This window comes from Vitis riparia, chromosome 16, assembly GCF_004353265.1.
Source record: "Vitis riparia cultivar Riparia Gloire de Montpellier isolate 1030 chromosome 16, EGFV_Vit.rip_1.0, whole genome shotgun sequence".
Classification (NCBI taxonomy): domain Eukaryota; kingdom Viridiplantae; phylum Streptophyta; class Magnoliopsida; order Vitales; family Vitaceae; genus Vitis; species Vitis riparia.
In genome coordinates this window covers 1009191-1032499 of record NC_048446.1, presented here as the reverse complement: position 1 = coordinate 1032499, position 23309 = coordinate 1009191, and the positions used below count along the sequence as shown (strand labels likewise).

General features: G+C 35.2%; 1 protein-coding gene and 1 long non-coding RNA gene across 3 annotated transcripts; both read right to left on the bottom strand.

The window, feature by feature from the left end:
• Positions 1-3965: 3965 nt before the first annotated feature.
• On the bottom strand, positions 3966-21813 carry LOC117934240. Of its 2 annotated transcripts, XM_034855903.1 has the most exons (12): positions 21708-21811; positions 21388-21567; positions 21007-21084; positions 17203-18369; positions 10442-10527; positions 9816-10315; positions 9152-9661; positions 7865-8666; positions 7460-7690; positions 7247-7371; positions 5875-6323; positions 3966-5179 (listed from the first exon to the last, which is right to left on the bottom strand). In XM_034855903.1, exons 2-12 carry the CDS (start codon positions 21454-21456, stop codon positions 4208-4210), a joined length of 4989 nt encoding a protein of 1662 aa, XP_034711794.1. In that variant the 5' UTR covers positions 21457-21567; positions 21708-21811; the 3' UTR covers positions 3966-4207. The 2 variants fall into 2 exon arrangements, with proteins under 2 accessions (XP_034711794.1, XP_034711795.1); XM_034855904.1 differs by having other exon boundaries at positions 21007-21074; positions 21388-21813.
• LOC117934241 lies at positions 14880-17191 on the bottom strand. Its single transcript, XR_004654452.1, has 2 exons — positions 15156-17191; positions 14880-15014 (listed from the first exon to the last, which is right to left on the bottom strand). It is a non-coding gene; the product is annotated as an uncharacterized LOC117934241 (long non-coding RNA).
• Positions 21814-23309: the final 1496 nt, after the last annotated feature.

Genomic DNA, 23309 nt, shown 5'->3' with positions numbered 1-23309 from the left:
TGAAGATGACCTTTTACATGGTGGGAGACATAAACTAAGTTGCGCATGGAATTTGAAAAATGGCTCAACTCATTTATAGGCGTGAGATACCAATATATACACTTTCACAAGCTATAAACAAGTTTCAATCACAAATAGAGATTTTAGGATACAATTAAGTTATAAGAAATCAAAAGAGATTGTCCATAATCATAAGATTAGTTACAACTAGTTGTCGTGGTGAATCATTGATTGATAATTTTGGATTCAAATTGTTAAGTCAATTCTCTCCCCCACAAGATAGTACTCCCATTAGAGACACCAATCTTGGACCTGAGAAGTTGATGATGTTGTTTAGAGAGTGGTTTGGTTTAGGTAAGCAAGCTAATCATGCATGGAGACATGAGACTTTAAATTGTCCATTAGCAACCTTGTCCCAAACAAAATGAAAATTGATTACAATATGCTTCATACAAAAGTGAAATATCGAGTTAGCACAAAGACACATAGATCCAACATTATCACAATAGATGAAAGGTAAGGGAACCTTAACAGTGAGCTCATGAAGAAAGGATAGAACCTATGCTAATTCCATAATGGTAAAGGCAACATTGCAGGACTCAACTTCTATGGAGGACCTCACAACCATCGTTTTCTTTCAAGATGACCATGAGATGGAATTACCATCTAAGTATACAATATAGGTAGTTATTGAAATTTAATCATGATAATTATCAGCCTAATCAACATCAAAGAATGCATGAAGAGATAAAGGTTGATTTCTCTTGAGATTTAAATCATAATGAAATGTGTTATTCAAGTAATAGAGAAGTTGTTTTGCAGTTGTCTAATGAAATTGAGTCAAATCATGCATAAATTGTGTCACTTGTCAATAATGAACAAAATACCTAGACAGGTAAGTGATAAAGGCTAGAGAGAACCAATTACTTACTAGTAATCTTTGGCATCAACAAAAGTTCTCATTAAGAACAAGAGGCTCAATGATTGTCATTGGTGTGAGGACTTCTTTGACTCCATCCATTTTGGTGCTAGTTAAGAGACCCCTTATGTACTTATGTTGTGTGAGAAAGAGACCATACAATATGGGCAATACTTTGATGCCCAAGAAGTAATGCAAGTCGCAATGATCTTTGAATGAATCAATTAGAGAGGGCATTTATAAGCTATTGAAATCGCATCAAGTTGCTACCTATAACAAGAAGATAATCTATATACACAAGGAAATACATTAATGAGCCATAGACACTATAAGCAAATAGAGAGGCATTAGATTTGTAGTTTTGAAACCTATTGGAGATGAAGAACTCCTTCAACTTGTTGTACCAAGCATGAGACACTTGTTTGAGCCCATATATTACCTTCTAAAGCTAACAAACATGGTTTGGGAGAGATTGATCAATAAAGCCAAGAGGTTGCAACATGTAAACTTTCTCATGAGGAGTGTAACATAAGAAAGTATTTTGACATCTATTTGACAAAGCAGTCAACCATTACTCAAGACAAAAGAAATGATAGTTAGCTTAATTACTACATTAAAAGTATCATGGTAATTAAACTTAGGTTATTAGTGCCCTTAGCAACTCGACCGGCTTTTTATCTTACAATATGGACATCCAGATGATGATATACAAGGAATACCCATTGATATTTGACAAGATTTTGATGAGGTCGAGAGGAAACTAATTTCGAAGTGTCATTCTTGGTAAGATCACTGAGCTCTTAAATCAACGGTGACGTTGATAGATTCAAGATGTTAGTTTTGGAGAGAAAGGGCTATGAAATATACAGTAGAAATTTAAACTTTTAAATCTTTTAAGGTTTTTAGAAAATACCTAGACTTGAATGTTCCTAAGTCTGATTGCTGATGATGAAAGGAAGATCTTGATAATCACTAGTCGTCTACCATGATGACTCATATCACAATCTTGCATAAGGTAGTATGGGCAACCTCTTGAGGAAGAAGACAATAAAGCAAAAGGGGGATTTATTCAATTGAACATGTATATATCACTATCTCTAGCCCTAAACCCATCATAGGTTTATATGGAGATATAAATTGGGCTTTAAATACAAAAAATTGTGAAACATGTTTGGTATAATATAAGAAATTAATGGGTCTTATTAAATTGGATTTATTGAAAACATAACTTTTGGAAAACAAAATTGAAAAACGGTGAAAACGAAATTTTGATATTTAGTGCATTAGCCAAAAACCAGAAGTTTTTTATGCATGGATTATATCCCTGCTTTTAAAAATCTAGAATATTATTTGAATTGGCTGCCAAACAATACCCAATTATTATTAGAGATTCACAAAAGGAAAATGGATTATTATAGTGTTAAGTTTTATCTCCTTTTTTTCATTAATAAGATAACCTTTCAAAATTAGAATAGTAGTTTTCTCTCATCTTACACAATGGAAAGTCGTTAAAAGTTTTTTCTTCTTTTATCATTTTCCTCCCTTAATTTTCTTGGCCACCAAACATAGCTTACGTAGAGAAGATGAGCCTTTGGAATAGGAAGAAGTCGGCCACTCTTAAATTTTCGAAAAACCCAGCAGCTAAACTCCAAGCTTTCGCCTTTGGTTGCTCCGTCCTCTTGCTAAAGGCCAGCAGTTCTAATTTATTATAGAGAAAAAACAATAAACAAAGAGGAAAGAAAAATCCAAGGTCGGCATTGAATTAGACCTCCATAAATGTGATATACCAAAAATCTAAGGTGAATCCAACCAACTTCGAGGTATTTATCTCCATTATCAATAAAGCAAACTTAAATAATATGAGTCAACCCTTATCATTGTCTATAAAGCTAAAAATATCTTATCAGTATGTTTTATGCTTTATTCCATCACATTCAAAACTCGATACTTTATCCCTCAAATTTGCTGAAGAGCAACAGAGTACCCGAAAACTTGTTAAAAAAAAAAAAAAAAAAAAAAAACAAAGTTGAAATACAAAGAAAAAAATTTATCATCCAAATTTGAAGTTGTCATATTTCATAACCGTATAATCATAAATAGTCATGCGAATATCTCTTTAAAATCAAAAATCAAAACTGATGATTATTATATTTTGAAAGTATTTGGGAAATTTCACTCCAAGACTATCAATTCAAGGTTAGTTTTACCTAAATTTGAATCGATATTCAAACAAAGTGTTCAAAAGAGTAATCTCTTTTATAATTTTGTGGAGTTTGTAATAGAAGATAAAATATTGTTTTTTTAACAAATTTGAACGGCAAGGTATTAGATTTTGAATGTGCAATGACAGTATAAAACCTATCAAAGATCGAGATGATAAAATGTATTTAACCCTTATCAATAAAGCAACCCCAAAAATACACATGTCAACCCTTTCATCTTATTCAACTTAAGTACCCTCACCCCCACTTAAAAGACTAGGAAAACTCACATTGGAAACTCTATTTCATTGTCAGAAGGCGCTACCCATAACATTAGTAGATGGCAACAAAGCTATTTTATCAGTCATTGCTACCAAAGTGTCATCGCACAATATGCAAAAAATCTATGGCAAATCAAACCAAAGATCAAGGTATTTATCGGAAGAGACTAGCCACACCACTTAAATACTAGGAAGGCTCAAGGTCGAAACCGAAGACTCGAGTCATTGTTAGAAGGCACTGCCGACAGCACAAGTAGATGGCAACAAAGCTAACTTTGCCATCTACTGCTGTTGAATCAATGCTACATGAGCATGAGAATATCACATCCATTGAGCAAAGACAGGTTGTAATCGTATAATAATATCTATAAAAGCATGTCTTAAAAACAACCAACTCTTCTCATCAACATATCAACTCCATTAGTAATCTCAATAAAATGAGAATGGAGGGGATGGGCAAACCCTCCACTGCAAACCAAGTCCATCACAAGTCTCACCTGTTAATACCCTATGATCCTGGTGCCAGCAATTCAGATATAGAGAAGAAAAACAGAGACAAAAACCTAAAAAACCAACACATTGTTCTGGAAATCCCTCATGGCATTTCGAAACTGTGTCGGCTTTCATCCTCTTTATATACAAACCGCCGTTACTATGCACTCAAAAAAAGGAAACTGAGAAAACAAAGGCGAAAAAGAAAATTATTACTTGATCTTGTATGGGTTATATGAACAGATGGAAATAGATTATGGTTCTAAGCGATGGGGGCATCATAATGTATACAATGTGCATCACCACGAGTCTGTCTAACTGTCTGGGAAGCCCCTCCCGAATAGGAGGAAGGATGTATTCACATTGGGCCTTTCAGGAAGGAGCTGCTCGGTTCTGGGGACAGGTTTCACAGCTCGTTCCTTCTCTGGGATTGGAAAGGAAAGAGAAAGGGAAAGAGAAGCTGCATCTTCGTCTTCCTTGATTGTCACCATATCAGGAGGCTTGTCCTGCTCGGTTTTCTTGTCTGCACTCCCAAGATACCAAGGCAGGATCCCTTGTTTTGATGGTTTCTTTTCAGCCCCCAAGGCAAGCTCAAGATTTGGGACTGTATCATGAAGTCGATCCTCATATTCTGGTGAGAATGCTTTCCGAGGCATGGAGTCATCCCCCAAGAGGAAGTTCCTCACAGGATGCAAATCTACAGGAAAGAATCTTTTTTCATTGATAGGTGGAACAACAGGAGCCGGATCGTTTATGGGTGATGCAAAACCATCACTCAAAGAACTCGTATTTCTAGAACTGTTACAAACAAATGCTCCACTATAACTTGTCTTCAGTTTCTTGCGCTCACTCTCTCCATCAACCAAAATACTATTCCCAGTATTCCATGGCAATCCTTGACTTGTACCAGTAGAAGAAGGTTGTGACACTGTCTCTGTAGGATCAGAGCGTGGCCGTTTAGTGTTGAATTGCCAACCCTCTCCATCAGCTTCTGTGTCCATAACCCTATCTTCGTCCATCAAGACAATCTCAAATTTTGCTCGACTCGTGATGCTGCTCATTCTATCATGTAGCTTCTCCTCACTGATGCTTCCCATGACACCTACCTCTTGAGAACCAATGGGAAGCATCTTGAAAGGATGATGCAGAACATCCTGCCTATCAAGTGATGCGGCCCGATGCACTGGCAACTTCTCAACTCTATTCGAACCACTTCCTATCTTAGTTAATGGAACAGAAGGTTGAAGCTTCGACTCCAGTTTGCCATCTGGATTGCTATGCTCTTTCTGCAGGAAGAAAGGATAACATTAACATACACTGTAAGGCCAGTGATAAGAATGCTTCAAAAATTGTTTTTAATTCTGGGGAATAACAATGCTTTTATATTCATGCCCATGGAGATCAAAAAAATATAATAAAAAAAAAAGGGGAGAAGGTAAACAATTTACTTCTTTGAGACACTCTTCTAACTGGATTTCCACACAACATGGAATTCAATTTTGGCATGCATGAATATTATTTAATTATCAGACAATAAGACCCATTAAAATGTAGAACCTCAAAAGAACAGAAATTTTGCCTTGGGGTTTCATTCTGATAAAAACCCTTTTTGTCCCACAGAGCTCATCCAAAGCTTAGACCAACAACTCCACTGCAAATGATCTCTCCATTAGGTATTCTATATCTAGATGAATCTAAGCCAGCTCCATTAAAGGAAGGTTAACCTCAGAGTTCATAATTTACCTCTAGCTCCATAATGAGGTTGACCATGGTGAGAAGATCTCTTCTCTGGATTTCTATTCCATCCTTCGAAGCCAACCTCCACATTCCCCAGTTTCTTAATGGTAAATGAAAAAACAAAAAGGGATTTCCGCTAACCAATGCATGTTTGTTCCATGGACAATGTTCCAAAGAATAAAATCCAGTAATTAATTGAGTTACTAATTAGGCAGTTAGCATGTGATAAGTAACGAAACATTACCAGGGAAGTACTGGTGCATCTCACTTCCGGGCACAACTGTGAACTGCCTGTTGGAATCCTGGACAAGAAGTGGACATCAAGTTTGGTCTCCTGCTGCTCCATTTTTTCTTGTGAACCTAAGCACTTATCATCGCATGAAGGTATTTTCGTATTGTGATTTCCATTTACAGTTTCAGATGATGAAACAAAGGGTATGTCCACTAAGGCAGGAGCCATGGATGACAGGTCTACATCGCATGATCTGTCACATGTGTTTACATCTTTAGCCATACGTTCAGGTGAGCATGTGTTCTCAGATGAAGTCATGGCAATGCTGGGAATATCATCATCCTCGGGTACTGTATTCAAACTAGGAATACAGACAACCTTTGAAGAACCAGATGTCTGTTCTGAGCAATTCAATCTCCTTCCTTTGAATACACCCCATAAGAAAAACATCATATTCCAACCTGCCAACAATGGATCATATATTTTGTAAGTTACAGAAATCTATTCAAAACCAGAACTGGGAGTTCAATAAAAGTTCATATTTCTGCATAATGGCATAATCACAGGCATTATTAAACAAAGATGGGGGTTGCGACCCAAAATTTGTCCTTGCAATAAGTTGTAAACCTCAAAGAACATAATTGGCATAGGAAAACAAATGTATTACATGTCAGAGAAGTTTGAGACAGAATAGTTACAACTAAACCTTAGTCATGTGTAGTGTGTTTGGTAAAGCTGTTGGGACTGATCTAACTCTAGCAAAATACTTTGGGAGGTGATGAGGTTGTAAAGCCCCAAAAGCAAGTTCACCAAAAAAATAAAAAGAGAAAGAAAAAGGAAGGTAAGATTTCCACTCATCACAGATTCAAAAAGCGATGACAAGACCAACCACATTAGCATTTATTTTACATCATTTGATGTTTGTCTGAGTTTGGTATACATTATTTAAAAAAGCTTGGTTACATTCCATGAAGATAGATAACTCACTACATCTACAAAACGGATGATCTGATCCAAGATGAGGGAAACATGACAGCCTACAGTTTCCACTGGATAGAATGACCCTAACTAGAGGATAATGAAGAAAAGGGATTTGTGATACCAAGATAAGTCATTATAGAAAGGCTTTGCTTAGTTGAATTGTAACCATTTATATTGGGTGTATGAATATGGAGAACATTTAGAAAGCATGAGTAACCTCAAAGTAACATGGGCCTCACGAATCCACATAGTTTGTGTTGCAAATTTCAAAAAGGTCAAGCCCCATAGATTGCATTTTTCCTTAAGCCTCACTTCAAGGCAAACCTTGAGTAAGCCACAAAGACATTCTAGAACAATGATTATAAGGAACAAAACAGAATTTTGTTTTACAAGTAATTCTTACGCTGAGATTTCTCAGGAAGCTGGTTGGATGGGAATATCAGGAGTTCAACACCATCAATGTTTCCTTTAAGAGCTAAATCATTCTTCATCATGCTCTCCAACAAACTCCTGTAGTTTCTCTCGTAACTGGACCACAGAGAAAAATTTAAGAGAACAGGTAAAATTATACGCATTAAAGAGACCATTAAGAAGGAAATTATCTGTAATCATTAACCTTTCAAGATCTTTAGCAAAAAAATAGAGCCCAATGTTATCTTCTTTAACACTGCAATCTTGAAACTGTGCTGGCCACATACTCAAGCGAGGAACTTCATTCAAGAGAACCTTGTGGGGAAACTTATTTGCCACTTCAAGAACTTTAGGTGACGCACAGGTTGATAAGTGTGCTTGCACTCCACCACATAAGTCTGGCACTTTTCCACTTCTATGGACTTCAAAAACCCCTCTGCATGTTAAATTTTTCAAGATGTAAACTATTTCCAAAGATGAATATGATGAAACTAACAGACTTCATATATATATATATATATACATATGATGAAACTAAAAGACACAAAAGTTTCAAGGTCTCAGGCTGACAAACAGAGGTATTGAGACAGGAAAAGTGAAAGAATCATACTGCCAAATATATTCATGCTCTGGAATGACAGGCATCTTCCAAAGAACATTAGCTGCAGTGGAAGCATCACTAGAAATGTCTCTCATAGAAGGCTTTACATCAGCAGGGACAATAGAATCTACTTCTCCCACTTTGGAAGAGAATACAGATCCAGTAGGGAGCACAGAAAGTTGCTTCAAGTTGTTGACAGCTGTTTGTTTGGAAGAGTCAACAGTATAATTCTGGACTATTGCTTTCCCTTCATCCATTCCTTCAGCAGAAACCATATTCTTTGTACTACTCGAAATTGATAATTGATCTTGAGAAGCCATTTGACCATTCAAATCTGTGCTTGACAAGGAAGCCTCATCAGATTGATCAAGAACTTTGTTCCTTTTGTATATTCCAGGCCTTTTAAGCATGGCTGCTTCAATTGCAGCTTTCAACTTATTACCCTTGTTCATCAACTCTTTTGAACTTTTTGCAGCTGATGCATCAACAGTAGAAGGCCGAGGACTGCTAGTTGTGCAAGATTGTGAAGAATGACCAATTTCTTTACATTTTTCACAGGGAAGATTTCTTCCACCAGTGGTGGAACTCTGCTTTGGGCGATTAACAGAAGTCTCTCTCGTTTTCTCACCCTGATTTGTTGATTCCCGAGACCAAGGCGACCCATCTTGTGGTGTTTCATTAGCATGAACAGATTTCTCAGTGTTCCACGAATTTGATGAAGGTTCATCCTTCAAGCTAGCATGGTTAGGCTTCTGTTCAGAAGAACTGCATGTTCCATTGGTAGATGAAGAAGACTGCCTCTTAACTTCACCTAATGCAGATGGACAGCATTAAAAACTAAGTAAACACCATAAGAGGCAAAAAAAGGGGATTCACAAACAAGCAACTCAGATGTTGTTCGGATGCACTTCTTGTTTTCTGTTTTTGAAAACAGAAAATGATAGTAAATCCTATATCAAATGTAAGAATTCTTGGAGACTTACATTAAAAAAATAACGGCTTTTAAAAACCAACTAAAAAATTTGAGATATTAAAAATATTTTACTACCTCAAATTTTAAAAGTTTTAAAAATAATTCTAAAGGACACAAAGTAAGTCCATATTTTTAATATAAGAATTACTATATTTTATAAAAAAGTTACTACTATTTTTCTAATTCTATAAACAGAAAACACAAAGTATATCCAAACAAGCACTAAGTTAATGCATTAAGAGATGATAAAAAAATAATAAATAAATAAAATAAAATAAAACACATGGAATATGCACACTTTATATCAAGAAAGTAGTACATACCTAAAGTAACTGGAATTTCTGAACCTTTACGACTTGGATGGCAAGTTGGCTTTGGAGAAGTTAATTTCCCATCAGACTGCACAGCCTTCGAATCACGGTTATTGCTTATAGAAGAAAGTGAAACAGATTCGCCACGAGATGCAGGTTTTTGATCAGGCTTTGGTGTAGAAACACTAGAACCAGCCATTGCTGAACTACCCAATGTACGTTCTGATTTAAACGAATTCTTCCTATCAAATGAGTTTCGTTCTATAGCCTGTTTTAATCCTTTTGGATTCTGAACATGAGAAAAATTAGGGGAGAGCATTTTAACTTTTGATTCAGTAGCATTTAAACGGCCTGAGGATTTAAATGACATGGATTTTCCCATCATTTTACTAATACCCTCCTTCATATCAAGGGAAGCAGGTTCCCTAACCCTCTTCTGCTTTTCAGGAAGAACTTCCTCTACAGGTTTCACTTTTGGTTTTGTGTTTGAAGTGCTGAAAGAATTAGACTTTAACAAAGCACCTGCATAAAATCATAAATTAGTGCTTAAAATGGTAAAAAGATGGAAGTCAAGATAAACATCACAATAAGCAGACAAAAGCTTCCATCCAAGTAATATGACGAAGTCTTAATATGAATAAGTCTCATCAGCAAATGCAATTTACATGAAACTTACCACGAGGTGTAAGTCGTGGACCTGCAGTTGGAGATCGTGCAGTTTCCGGAATATCACTGGAGTGTGTGGTAGAAGACGTTTGATGGACTGGCCTAACTTTCCCCTTATCTGAATTCTTGAATGAACCATTCCGAGATAATGCAGCTATTCTGCTAGGGCTAGATGACTTTGGCGATCCCGAGCTTAGTTCAACAGCCTGCCTTTTCACCACTGGACCAACTTCTGTATTCTCAGCATGTCTCTTACCAGAGACTTGTGTACCTGAAACAACTTTGTGGGTACTGTTTCCCTCAACATCCGAATCTTTTGTATCCAACTTCACAAGTACATCAGCATTTACAGCATTTACAGCATTTGCTTGTCCAGAAAGTTGATTTTTCTCAGTACCCTCCATTTCAACTTTCACTTGCTTCTGGATTTCAATTTCCTTCTCAAACCTGCATTCTTCACACATCCAATTACCTTCTGGAACTTTATCCAGCATTTCTCGCATGCAATAGCTGATCAACAGCAATAAAAACGTTAAGAATCATATCAGATACAAAAAATATAAAAAAATAAAAATAAAACCAAAAAAAAAAAAAAAGGCAAGTGGGAATATAAATAACAAAGCTATACAATCTTACGTGTGCTCAGCACCATCACTGCATCTACTACAAATAGCAAGTAAATCCTCCCGACCTGCATCTCCACAGATATCACAAACTTTGACCTGTTCGAAAACAGTAAAAAAAATTTACCAAGCTTATCATATACAGATAGGCATCAGACAAAATGGGGAGGCAACAATTTGGCAAGTATTTTGTTATGGGAACAACTTAACCACCAATGTTTTCCTCTAGTAATAACCACTGAGAGGAAACTGTAATAGTTCAAGTAGAGATATACTAGTTGAACTGTAGAAGTACTTAAAGACAACCTTGGAATGAACAAAACAATTGAACAGCAATATTAGAGAAATATTTTAGTGATTCACATAGAGCAGTTTCCTCCAGTAGAGAAATATTAACTGAGTGAAATCCAAGGGTCAAAACTTCACCACTTAAAAAAAAAGAAACTAGTTTTTGAAAATTTGTAGTAATTCATAGAGAGCAGTTTCCTCCTGTAGAACAGTGTCCATATAACATGTGTTCTAGCACAACAGTGAAAGAATCGTGTTAGCAGTTTAATATTTTAGCAATTCACATAGAGCAGTTTCCTCCGGTAGAAGAAATATTAACTGAGTGAAATCCAAGGGTCAAAACTTCACTACTTATTAGATTTCATTTTTGTGTGTGTTTAAAAATGAAACCAACTCTCTAGTCTTGATCCCACATCAAGTTTAAGAATAAAGATTGTGCTTGAACTTTAATCCTCCAAGGAATTTAGAAACTTTTTATGTTTATACGACACCAATTTCCCTAAAGTATTTTCAATGATTTTCCCATCTTTTAGCTACTACAAAACTTGGGGTTTTGGTGAGAGACATTCATAGTAATTGGTATGCTTGACATTTATGAATGTTAATAAAGCAAAATTTTCTTCTTCTTTTTTACTATGAAATAGAATATTAGCAAAGGAGAATATAGAATGTAGAAAAAAGGATTGGCAGATCCTTCAACCAGATGGAGGAGGCACACCTCTTAAGTGTAAAGACTATATTCTTATTTCCTTTGCCATTTCCTATCTTTTTGAACTTATTCAGTTAAGAATGGGCAGGATGCCAATGCTATGGTCAAAAACTTGCATCTATGCCCTAGGAAAGCTATAGCTTAAATTTATCCTAATTTAATGAATTAAATTTCTCCTCTTGTTGATGGCAAATACTCTATTCTTTTTTGGGAGGATCTATGGCAAAGAGATAAACCCTTATGCCCTCTCCTCCCCCATTTTATTCTTTTTTTTTTAATATCGAGGGGTCTCCTATTGCTAGGTTATACTTGTTTCTTCATGACCCTCCCTCTTAGAATCTTAAATTCTATCGGGGTATCTTATTTTGAAAAATTATAAGACTTTTTAGCTCTTTTGTTTTTTTTTTTTTTTTTTTTGATAGGCAAATAATAAGACTTTATGAATAAGCACCAAATGAACAGCATACCAAAGCACACAAAGCATATACAATGGGTGCCAAGAAGGCATATCCAAAAAGAGGGGAAACAAAAAAACTACTTCCCACACTGTGAGAGCCTAGCTAATCAACAAAATTGATTAAAGGCATAAAACCTACATCCATATACAACTTCAGCTACAAATAAAAGATTACTAAAGAAAGAACTTTTCAAAGCATGATCCGATTGATCCTCATGATCAAATGACCTTCTATTCCTTTCTTTCCATATTATCCAAAAAATGCACAATGGAGCCACTCTCCAAACCTTCTTACATTTTTTGCCCACAAGGTATCCATACCACCTTAAAAGATTCTCTTTGACCATGGGAGATTGTACCCAAGAAATGCCAACTATAGTGAAAAACAACTGCCAAAAGACCCATATCTTGGTACAATGAAGGAGGATGTGATCAATGGTTTGTGCTTCGACTTTACAAAGACAATATCTATTAGCCAACAACCACCCTCCCCTTTGAAATTGATCTAGGGTCAACACTTGTTTCCAACTAGCTTCTCATACTAAGAAACTTGCTTCAGACGGTACCCATGGATTCTAAATTACATCCATCAGAAAAGGGATTGAAGCCCCCGATTCCAATGCAGTGTATAAAGACTTCATAAAAAAATTATCCTTCCTTGAATCCATCCACACCACCTTGCGCTCCTTTTCACTATTTACCAACATTCCTTGCAACCTAGAAAGAATTCCTTTGCATTGTCCCTTAAGGCTTGGATCATGGTAAAGGATTGGGGTGGATTTGTGGGAAGTTCCATATTCAAGTCCCAATGGGAACCAAAAAATAAAAAACAAAAAAATATTCAAAACTTTACTATCCTTCCATTTCCCACACAAAAAAGGAAGTTCTACTTAAAAATTGTCTCAATCCTTCTTGATATCTTTCTATAACCTAACTCATACCCATCTTTCCCTTGACAAGATCGCCACACTCCTTATTACTTGTATTTTCCAAAAGCTCTTCTTTCAATTGCATAATGCCAACTCTACTTCCACAGAAGAGCCTTATTATTCGAAGAAAGGTACCTAATGAGTAATCCCCCCTTACTCTTCTTTGTACATACAATCAATGTTTTAAAAGGCTAGAAGTGAGCTTAAGGCGTTTTACCCAAATGATGTTAAGTATAAGCTTCAAGGCTGAACAGGGCATAAAAAAAAAATCTTCAAAATTAGAAAAATACTAATAAAATCACATGAAAAATAAATTATAAAAAAACCATACAATTTATAACAATCAAATTAATTCTGTCATTTTCAATAGCTTCTAATTTAGTTTCTCTTTGTCTTTCTTGGAAGGAAATTATTCTAAATGGTGCTATGACTTGCTTTTTTATATATTCATATGTAGTACATTATTGTTGTATAGGTTCACATAGTACTTGGGAGCTTCAAACATACTTTCTAATTAGTTTGTTGTTTTTTTTTAGGAGGAATCCTCCTTTTATATTCCTTTATCCTTAATTTCATACATTCATTGTTTCTAATAAAAAAAATTATTTTCTCTTTGTCTCTTCTAAAACCCAACTCTCTCTCAAGCCTATATTAAATAATCTTTAAAACTACCATCACTATCACTAGTAGGATCCTTTAATGAATCGTAATTATATCCAATTGCTCTTTATCCTCTCCATCAATGTGAATGTCACCCTATTTTTCTTCTTTATCCATTAACTACAGTAATCTTTTTTCCTTTATTCAACAATAATAAGATAATATGATTATAAATAAGCTCAATCACTATAGTGACCAACAATTCTTTTATTTCTTCTTCCCAATCTCTTCCTTTTATTTCCATTTAAAGGGTTAATTAGTAGTCAATTAAGCCCTTATTGTTTAAAAAGTTTAACCCTAATCGTGGATGTAAAACAAAACTTATAAATCTACACCAAAACCTCCTAAAAGCACAACTCATTGTAAGTAACAAATATTGAGGCTTAAACCTCTTATAAACTGTATACAAAAAGCCCCTAAAGGCCCTAAACCCATTGAAACCTTTTGAATATTTGAGGTTTAAGCCTCAATAGTCTCGAGGCTATAACCTCAAGGCTATAAAACTCAATAGGGTGAGGCTTAAGCCTCGATTACCCTTTACTAAGACTATAGCCTCAAGGCTAATTTGCATAGCCTCAATAGCCTTTTAAAACATTGCATATAATCAACCACTTCATTGGATGATATTTTTTCTCCAAAGCCTCGCCTCCCAAAAGGAAAAAATCCCTTTGAATCTTCTTAATCCTCAGTATGACTTTCCTCAAAGTGCTGAACAAAGAACAGAAAACATATGGGTAGACTGGATAATGTGCTCCTAATCAATGCAAGTCTTCCCACTTTGGATATATATTATCTTCTTCCACATTGACAACCTCTGCAAAACCATTCTTCCATCCCATCCCAAGTAGCTACTGATCCAAAAGGAGCACCAAGGGGAAGACCCAAGTAGGTAGATGGACGCCCACCTACTCTACACCCTAATTCAAAGGCCAACTCCTTTGCATTATCCACCCTTCTAAATTGGAATCAGCTCACTCTTTTCTAAGTTAACTTTCAGACGCAAGCTGGCTTCAAACCAAGTGCACAACCAACTTAGATGAGTCATTTGGTCCTTAGAAGCCTCACAAAAAAACAAGTGTCATCTATAAACAACAAATGGGACACCTCCTCCCCCCACCACCTCGCCCCCTCACCTTGACACCTCAAAAGCATCCTCCCTCCTTAGCCTTAAGAAAAAACACGAAGGGTCTCCATTGCTACTACAAATAAATAGGGAGGCAAAGGATCTGCTCACCTCAAACCCTAGAGCTTTGAAAGAAACCCAATGGAATGCTATTAACAATCACATAAAACTTTGCAGAGGATATATATCATTTAATCCATCATATCCATTTCTGACCAAAATTCATCCTATCAAGAACTGAAAGTAAGAAACTCCAATTGACATGGTGGCACTCCTTTTAGTGTCTAGCTTACACATGACACCACAAGCATTGCTCTTCAACATAGAGTCTACAAGTTCATTGGCTACAAGAACCGCATCAAGAATTTGTTTTCCCTCTATAAAAGCATTATAGAATTTGGACATCACTTTTTCCACCACCTTTTTTAGCTTACACATGACACCACAAGCATTGCTCTTCAACATAGAGTCTACAAGTTCATTGGCTACAAGAACCGCATCAAGAATTTGTTTTCCCTCTATCAAAGCATTATAGAATTTGGACATCACTTTTTCCACCACCTTTTTTAGTCTCTTTGCCAAAACTTTAGTTAGAAGTTCATACAGAACACCCACTAAGCTAATAGGCTAAAGTTTTTCAAGCCCTCTACAACCCTTTTCTTTAAGATTAATCCTAGCCATAAAATTTCTCCTTCTGTGAGAATTAACCATTTTATGAAAGAACTTTGTGTTTCTATCACCTTACACAAGGCTTCTTTAAAAAGAGCCCACCTACAATACTTCCTCCTTTGCAACTCCCCACTCTTCATCTTTCCTTATAAGAAAGGGGCCGCTCCCTCTCCTTAGAGTTCCAAAAGCTTGCCTCATTGAAGGACATCTCCTTCCTAATTGAAACATTACCAAACACCTCTATTCTGAATTTTAAAATGTGATTTCCACGCTTTCAATTTCACAGCCAAAATGAAGCCATAAGAGCCTCTAAAATCATACCACATCCACCACCCTTTAAGTCTTTGAAGCCCACCTCCTTCAACCACATATTTTTGAACCTGAAAAGGATAAAACCTTTCCTGATCCATCCCCAATCTAGCAAAATAGGTGTGATCCAACACAGGGTTTGGCAGTGTACACTAAAATGACCTTCCTGCCCTTTTAACACCAAGAATCAGTCTAGATTGACTGTCAAACCCCCACCCCCCTCAATGACTCATCTTTGGGAGAATATCTATTGCCTCACATTTTCTCAACGTCAATCACCAAGGAGTTTTAGATAGTTCCTTTTAACATTATTTTGCAAGGTTAGTATGTTTTGTTTGTTATACAGGCTGAGTGGGTTTGTCCATCAATTGGTGTTTTGAAGCTTAATTAATCCAAACCAAATGGAATGAAGGATTCATTCAGGACCATAGGGGTGAGAATATTCAAGCTTTGTTTAAGGAAGCGAATTATGGGCTAACTATTGAAAAAGAAATATTTGTTTTATTTGACGGTCTCAAAACTATGAGAAAGTTAGGTTGTCACCAATTTACCATTGGAGGGGATTCCGCGACAATTGTGTCTTGGGTGGTTAAAGGTTTTATAGATACTGCCATTGGATACAAAGAATTAAGAGGGTATAGAGTTTCTCTATTTATGGAAGCTTAATTCAACTAATCAGGAAGGCATAGTTTGGCAAGAGATGAGTCTCTTCTCTAGTTGATTTCATTGGGGATCTCATACCTCATTGGGTTTACTGGTTTGTTTCCTTAGGGGTGAAAAGCCAAGGTTACTTACCATGGAGTTTTTCTCTTTTTATGCACTCATGCACTTTTCCCCCCTTTTTTAAAAGGATTTTTCATCCTTTGTTTTCTTGCACAGATTCTTACTTGTTCTAACACAAAACCAGATATTGATTCTTATTTAAAAAACTTAATTAGTATACATATTTGAGGAACCATGATGCAAACCTACAAAGCAATAACAAGTGGAGTATTTATATATATATACCTTGATATTGGCAAACATATTATTGAGTAAGCCTGATTCACTATGTTTTGATATACTATCCTATTATGAATTTATTTCTGAGTTGGTAGAAAAATAATGATATATAATTTATTGTTAATACTAATTTAAAATTTAACATAAAAGTGAAGACCTAAAGTAAATTATGCATGTAGGTTGAAGTCGTATTATCAACTGATATCGTGATATTGCTTTGGCATGAGATTTAACAAATAAATTAAGTCCTATTCAAGCTTATGGCATATTACACCATAATGATTTTTTTATGAAAATAATAGATGCCCTATTACTTTATACAGGGAAAATCATCATCATAAAAGAAAAAGATTTCCTGATTTTAGTAAAATGATAGTTAATTAAGATAAAAACAAATGAAAATCATGGTAAACTTATCTCACAAAGCTTCCAAGGCAAAATTCAATAGATGCTACTTCAGGATGAACAAGATATACAAAACATAAACTACATTACTAAATAAAAAAGATGAATAGGTCTTAAACTAATACATCTTATTTGTTTGTTTGTTTGTTTTTAATTAATCATCAAGTAGTAAGAAACCAGTATGTTTTATTAATATAAGCAAAGAAAAAGCATCAATACTTACATCATGTTCCACAACGTCTGATTCATCACTCTCATCCACAAGCTGAGATTGCAAAGAAGGTTTCTCAATATCAGGTAACTTAGGCAACTCATTGCACTTCTTGACCTCCTCATCTTGGTCTACACATTTCAATGCTTCAGTCGGCCTGTCCTTACCATCCTTGTCAGTCTCTACTTCTAAGTCTGTATGAACTTCAATTGAAACCACAGAACTGCCTCCAATAAAACTAGTTTTACTATTTGCAATAGTATCAGCAGAGTCATATCCAGCAGATTTCTCACCAGATACAACATTCAGTGCTGCCTCTTTTGTCGATGATGAATTCATATGCCCCATTGAGCACTCGGGCAATTCTTCCTTGAGATGAGAAGAGAAATCCTCTTCCAAATCCTTAACTTTTGGGTCGCAGGAAGGCAATCCACTGCCCTGTGAGCCAGTGCCAATATCAATATCTTTTAGGGAAGGAACCTCTGAAGGTGTTGATAAACTAGGAGGCACCTTCTGAATAGAATCTTGAGTATAACAACTCACTTGCCCACTGTTATTATGGCTCTTTTTCATATCACTGACATCATGACTGCCTGAGGCAGTTTGAAAATGAACAGTCTTTCCAAATCCCTCTTGACAAACACTACTAACTGAACCTGCACTACATTTTCTGTCAGCATTATAACTGGTCTTTTCATCTTTATTCTCAATAATACATGAGATGTTATCATCATGCACTTCTAAACCCTTTGGATCATCATACTTATTTGGAAGGCTTCTTTGATCAGAAACACATTTTGGTTTCGAAGCAAGGTGATCCTCTACAATATTTTCACTTGGAAGCATCTCAACATCTTCAGACGCATCCAATGCTGCTTGACTTTGAGCATTTTCAGAGAATGAATCATGACTTGAATTAGCACTGACTAGATTACTTATCTCACTGGCAGTATTTTGTAAGTTATCACATGTTCTACTCTTAAAAGGAGGTTGCACATCATTAACAGAATACTGGCTAACAGCATTTCCCCGGCAGTTTTCATCAGAAGATTCATCAGACTTTGACCCCATGAGAGCTTGGTTAAAATGCATGCAAGATGAGCAAGGAGTGGAGCACACGTTACAGGTCCCAGATTCTGCCCTAATATAAGCTTTCCGACTTCCCTTTTCAGCTGATGCCTGATAAATAGAAGCAGAAAATAAGTGACCATGCAACATAAACTAATGCAAACAACAAGTTACACACGACAATTTACACCTTATCATTAAAAATTCAGTTCTGTCATAGTATGAAGAAAAATAGTTTTTTACTTTGCTAATATGTAGAAAAGAAAAATTAAAGAATTGTGAAACAAGGGGGGGAGGGTGGACCTCAACATTAAGGATGAGATAAGTTAAGGAGTGATATATAGATAATAAGAGAATGGCAACAATTCAAATCAGGCTTTTTATTTTGGTCCCTGTTGAGACTCAAAAATAGAACCTCCCACATCTGCATCCTCACCCCTTGCCACTTAAGGAAGTTCTTTATGAGTTCTTCATCCCCATCAAAAAGAAAAAAAAGGCAATCCCATCTAACAAGTCCCCAACTCAAGTCCTCTCTAGCAAACATTTTTCAGTTAAACTTTTTGTTTCCTCCAAATGTGCTCCTTTGTGCTTTAACCTAATATCACCTGAATGGATGGATATCTTAACAACCCTAGCCTTTCATCTACTATTGTCCATGTCCTACTTCAATTATTTCAAAATCCCCAATATATAGCAAAAAGAAAAAAATAAAAAAACCATAATGCTCTCTCTTTCACTTATTTTTATCAAAATACATTGCATTGTTCATTATCAGTATCAATCATCATGCAAAAATACAAAGATCCAACACAACCAACTCAAAAGATAGGATATTTATACAATTATATCAGGCAAGTTTGTGTTGATCTCACGTGACAAAATCCACTGTTGTCAAAACTATTATATGCCATTCAGCCAACCATACCACAATGTCTTAAAAGAAAAGCAGGTTGTCTCAATCAACTTTGTCAAAACTATTTATTTCTAATTCAAAAGGCCCTGATCTAGTGATTATGATTAACACTAACATGTTGTCTCAATCAACAGTTCATTTTGTTTTTTCCAAATGTGATATCATTTTCTTTCTTTTTTATCAGACTAAATGTGATATATTATTTGAATATGTAGTGTGATCAAAGTGGCAGCAAAACCTATATACCAACCATTTCAGCTAAATTCTTCTTCTTCTCCCTTCTTTGTTTCTTTTTTACTTATTTGTGTGTGTGTGTGTAGCAGATGGATAGGAAAGTAAGAACATATTAATAAGCCACAGTGTTGGGGGGCAGCCAACCCACAACATGAATCTTATCTGCCATTCAACTCTATCAAAGACCTAAGGCCATGGCCAGTAAATTAAAGGCCTTATGTATTTTACTATCTCAAGTTGAGTTTTTTCGCCTTGCTCAAATGCTTTGAGCATCACCATGCTTGGAGCATCACCATGCTTGAATCAAATAATCTCTACCTTACTGGCACATTCATTGGTCCACATTGAATCATGCACTCACCTGCTACCTCATCTTCTCGTATTGCCATTCATCCATCTTAACATCCTTACTTGGGCACACTTGTTATTTGAAGGATTTTTCTTGACCCATGAAATAATGTAGGCCTCACAGTTATATCATAAAGTTTTTTCTATGACTCAACTGGTATTCAACAATACCTATAAAAAAATGGTATTCAACAATGAGGCAGCACTCATCCCCTTTTAACTCCAAAAGTCATAGAAATGAGCTAATAGTATTTTGAAAAAATCAAATAATTACACTTAACTTGGTTAAGAACTTATAATCACTTTTAGTATATTTCATGATCCAGTACAACAAATATAATTAGTATATCAGTAATTACAGAATAGAATGTGTCATATTAAATAAACAGAAGCAAAAATGTCAAAATAAATATCCTAGGCTCAAATTAAAAGACAATATGCTTAACCCGATTAATGTGTGAGAAGAAAGTTTTAAATTAGTGAATAACCATTTTCAAGATGTCTGTGGCAAAAACACAAGAATAAGCTCTCTAGGATAGACACGACCTTAAAAACTTATCCCACTTAGAAAGAAAATTTTAAAAGCATTTCAACCACAAAAACCCAAAAAAAAAACCCAAAAAACCCAAAAAACCAAAAAACCCTAAGGAAGTTGCTGGAGTAATTAGGGTTTCATTTGACATACATTTCGAACAATCACATAAACTAAACTAACTACAACCCTAGGGAGCATGCAGGGCTAAGTTGGATTTCATTTGGTAAAGTCACTTACTCATCCAACTTTAGAAAAGAAAAGCTTAAAAGCATTTCAATCACCAAAGAAAAAAACCCCACAACTCTAAGGACCTTGATGGAGTAATTAGGGTTTCATTTGTATATATTTTGAACACAAATAAACTAAACTAACTACAACCCTAAGATGCTTGCAGGACTAATTTGGATTTCATTTGGCAAAGTCACATACATATATTCGAACAATCACAAAAACTATTAAATCAATGAACATATGTGAATTTTTTTCTTTATCAGAAACAAACATAAGTAAATACAAAGGATGAGAAATCCTTTCCCCAGATGTAACCACGATCAAATGCAAGAAAAACCATCCACTCCAGATATCAATGGAAATGCACAACTAAAAGCGATTACAACTGCAAGTACAGGTGAATACAATAAACACAATGAAAGATTTAGAGTAGTGGTGAATTCAATAAACCCAATGAAAGATACCGCAAATTACCCTGTTTTCTCACCGTATTGGTCTGAATATCATAATCCGTCTCGTCCACAGGCCCTTGCATCCGACAGCTCCCTCTCAAAACTGGCGTGATCTAATAAGCACATCAAAAACCACATAAATCACTGTCCCAATAGCACTAGCATTATCAAAATTATTAGATCAACCTCAAAGCACAATCACTCGACCATTTCCAACAAAACAAAATTCATCCAAACAATCAAATGAATCAGCAACCAATCCAACTCCAAAACCCCCCCAAATTCCCCTCCCAAAACCATCAATTCAACAAAAATTCACCCCAAAAAAATCAAAACTTGAAATAAAACCACACAATCAACAACCAAACTCAAATCGAGGAAACCCTAATTCAAGTAAGGCAACATATTCCACATGCCTCTGGTTCCAAAATCATCTCCGTTCCATTGTAAAGCTCCGCCAGCGTCCGCTCCCTCCGCTTCGCCATCGCCGCCGCCGACACGATCGATCACAATCCAGTCCCCCACAATCGCACATCAAAGTAGGGGAAATTCCAATTGCGAACAACAAATCTCACCACTTTTTCTCTCTCTAGAATCTTCTTAAATTGAAGTGTGCCACATAACAAAATCAAAAAAACAAAAATCCAAAATCAAAAATCAAAAATCAAAATCAAAATCACTTCTCTCTAAACCACTTCCTCTCCCTCAAGAAAAAGATCTGAAAGAATTTTCTGACAGGAGATTGTGAGATACACTTCTTCTTCTTCTTCCTCCTCCTTCTTTCTCTCTTGTAGCTGTGCTCAGCCTTTGATATGCCCTCTTCTCTCTTTCCTTATTCCTTATTTCTATCTCTAGATTTCTTTTATCATTTTTTTCCTTTTCTATATTTTCTTATTTTCGAGATTTTGTAATTTTTTTTTATTTTAAGTTTTTCTGAGGTTCGATTTGTCGGGGGCGTTTGGAATGGGGGAAAAGCTGCGGACGAAATAAGCGAGCGTGGGAGGTCGCACGTGTGACATGTAAAACGTGCCCTGCACACTTGTGGGTTCGCACGTGTAAGTGGGTGAGATCAATTGGGAAGTTTTCTTTAAGAATGATACATCTTGGAAAAATTAGACCATCTTGACAAGGACGCTAATTAATATGACGTGTAACACGTTTTACTTTTTTAGCATATTTTTTATTTTTTATTTTTTAAAGATTCGATTTGAAAATACGAACATGATGTAAAATTGTAATCAATAATAGATGTTATGTACGCGTATAATAAATCTTATTCGATTTGATGTAAAATTATAAACCATGAAATATGATATATATATATATATATATATATATGTATAATTGGTATGGTAAAAATTTTAATAAATGATAAAAAAAAATTAATTTATTGATAATTCAGATAGAATTTTCTAATGTGTCTTATTGAGTTTGCACTACTTCATTGATGCAAACATTGTTGACATATTGGATATGTTTGTAAATTCTTGGACTCTTTATAAATTTTGAACAATCAAATTTTCTAAATATGGATTTAGAAAAATAAAACTCGTAACTTGATTGATTGAGTTTACACTATGCAATTGATAAAGACATGGTGGCAAATTAGACATATTTGTCAATTCTCTCTTAAAAAAAAATAAACAATCAAGACTTATGCAACCTTGAAAATGATTTGAAGGATAGTATGTTAATAAGAAATTATATTATTAAAAATGATTTTTTTTATAATAAGTGTTTAACCTTATTCTAGAAATGATCAATCAACTTTCACATGTCCCTATGTGAGTTATGATGAATTGAACTGTAAATTTTAAGAGTTAGGTTAAAGACATTTGATAAAATCGGTATATGTTTTTATTTTCATTAGAAGAAACAGTTTGACGCTAGAAGGACATTTGTTAAATGTCGCACTATTCGATCAAGTAAATAAAATATTTGATCATCCAAGTTAATATATATTTGTGATTTATTATGATATATTCTATGAAATGCGATATTTAAGTTTATGCATGTAAGTCTTCATTGTTAAGCAAAAGTATAACGTGTCCTTAACAAAATTTTACTTATATTTTAAATAGTTATCAATTGTTTTTAATTCACATATGTTATTTGATTCATTTGAATTGTATTTTAAGTCCTTATTTCCCTTTGCCCCTCTTTTCTAGTTAGTAACAACATAGAGATATAGTAATAGACTGATCGAGTAGTGGGTTCTTTCATGGGCGGGATTAGGACTAACTCATCAATCATGTACGTTGTTTATTAGATTTTGTTTCCTAAAGCCTTCGATTGGCATTTTTAGTTGAGATTTTCATTGTTGGATTAATTGGTTATA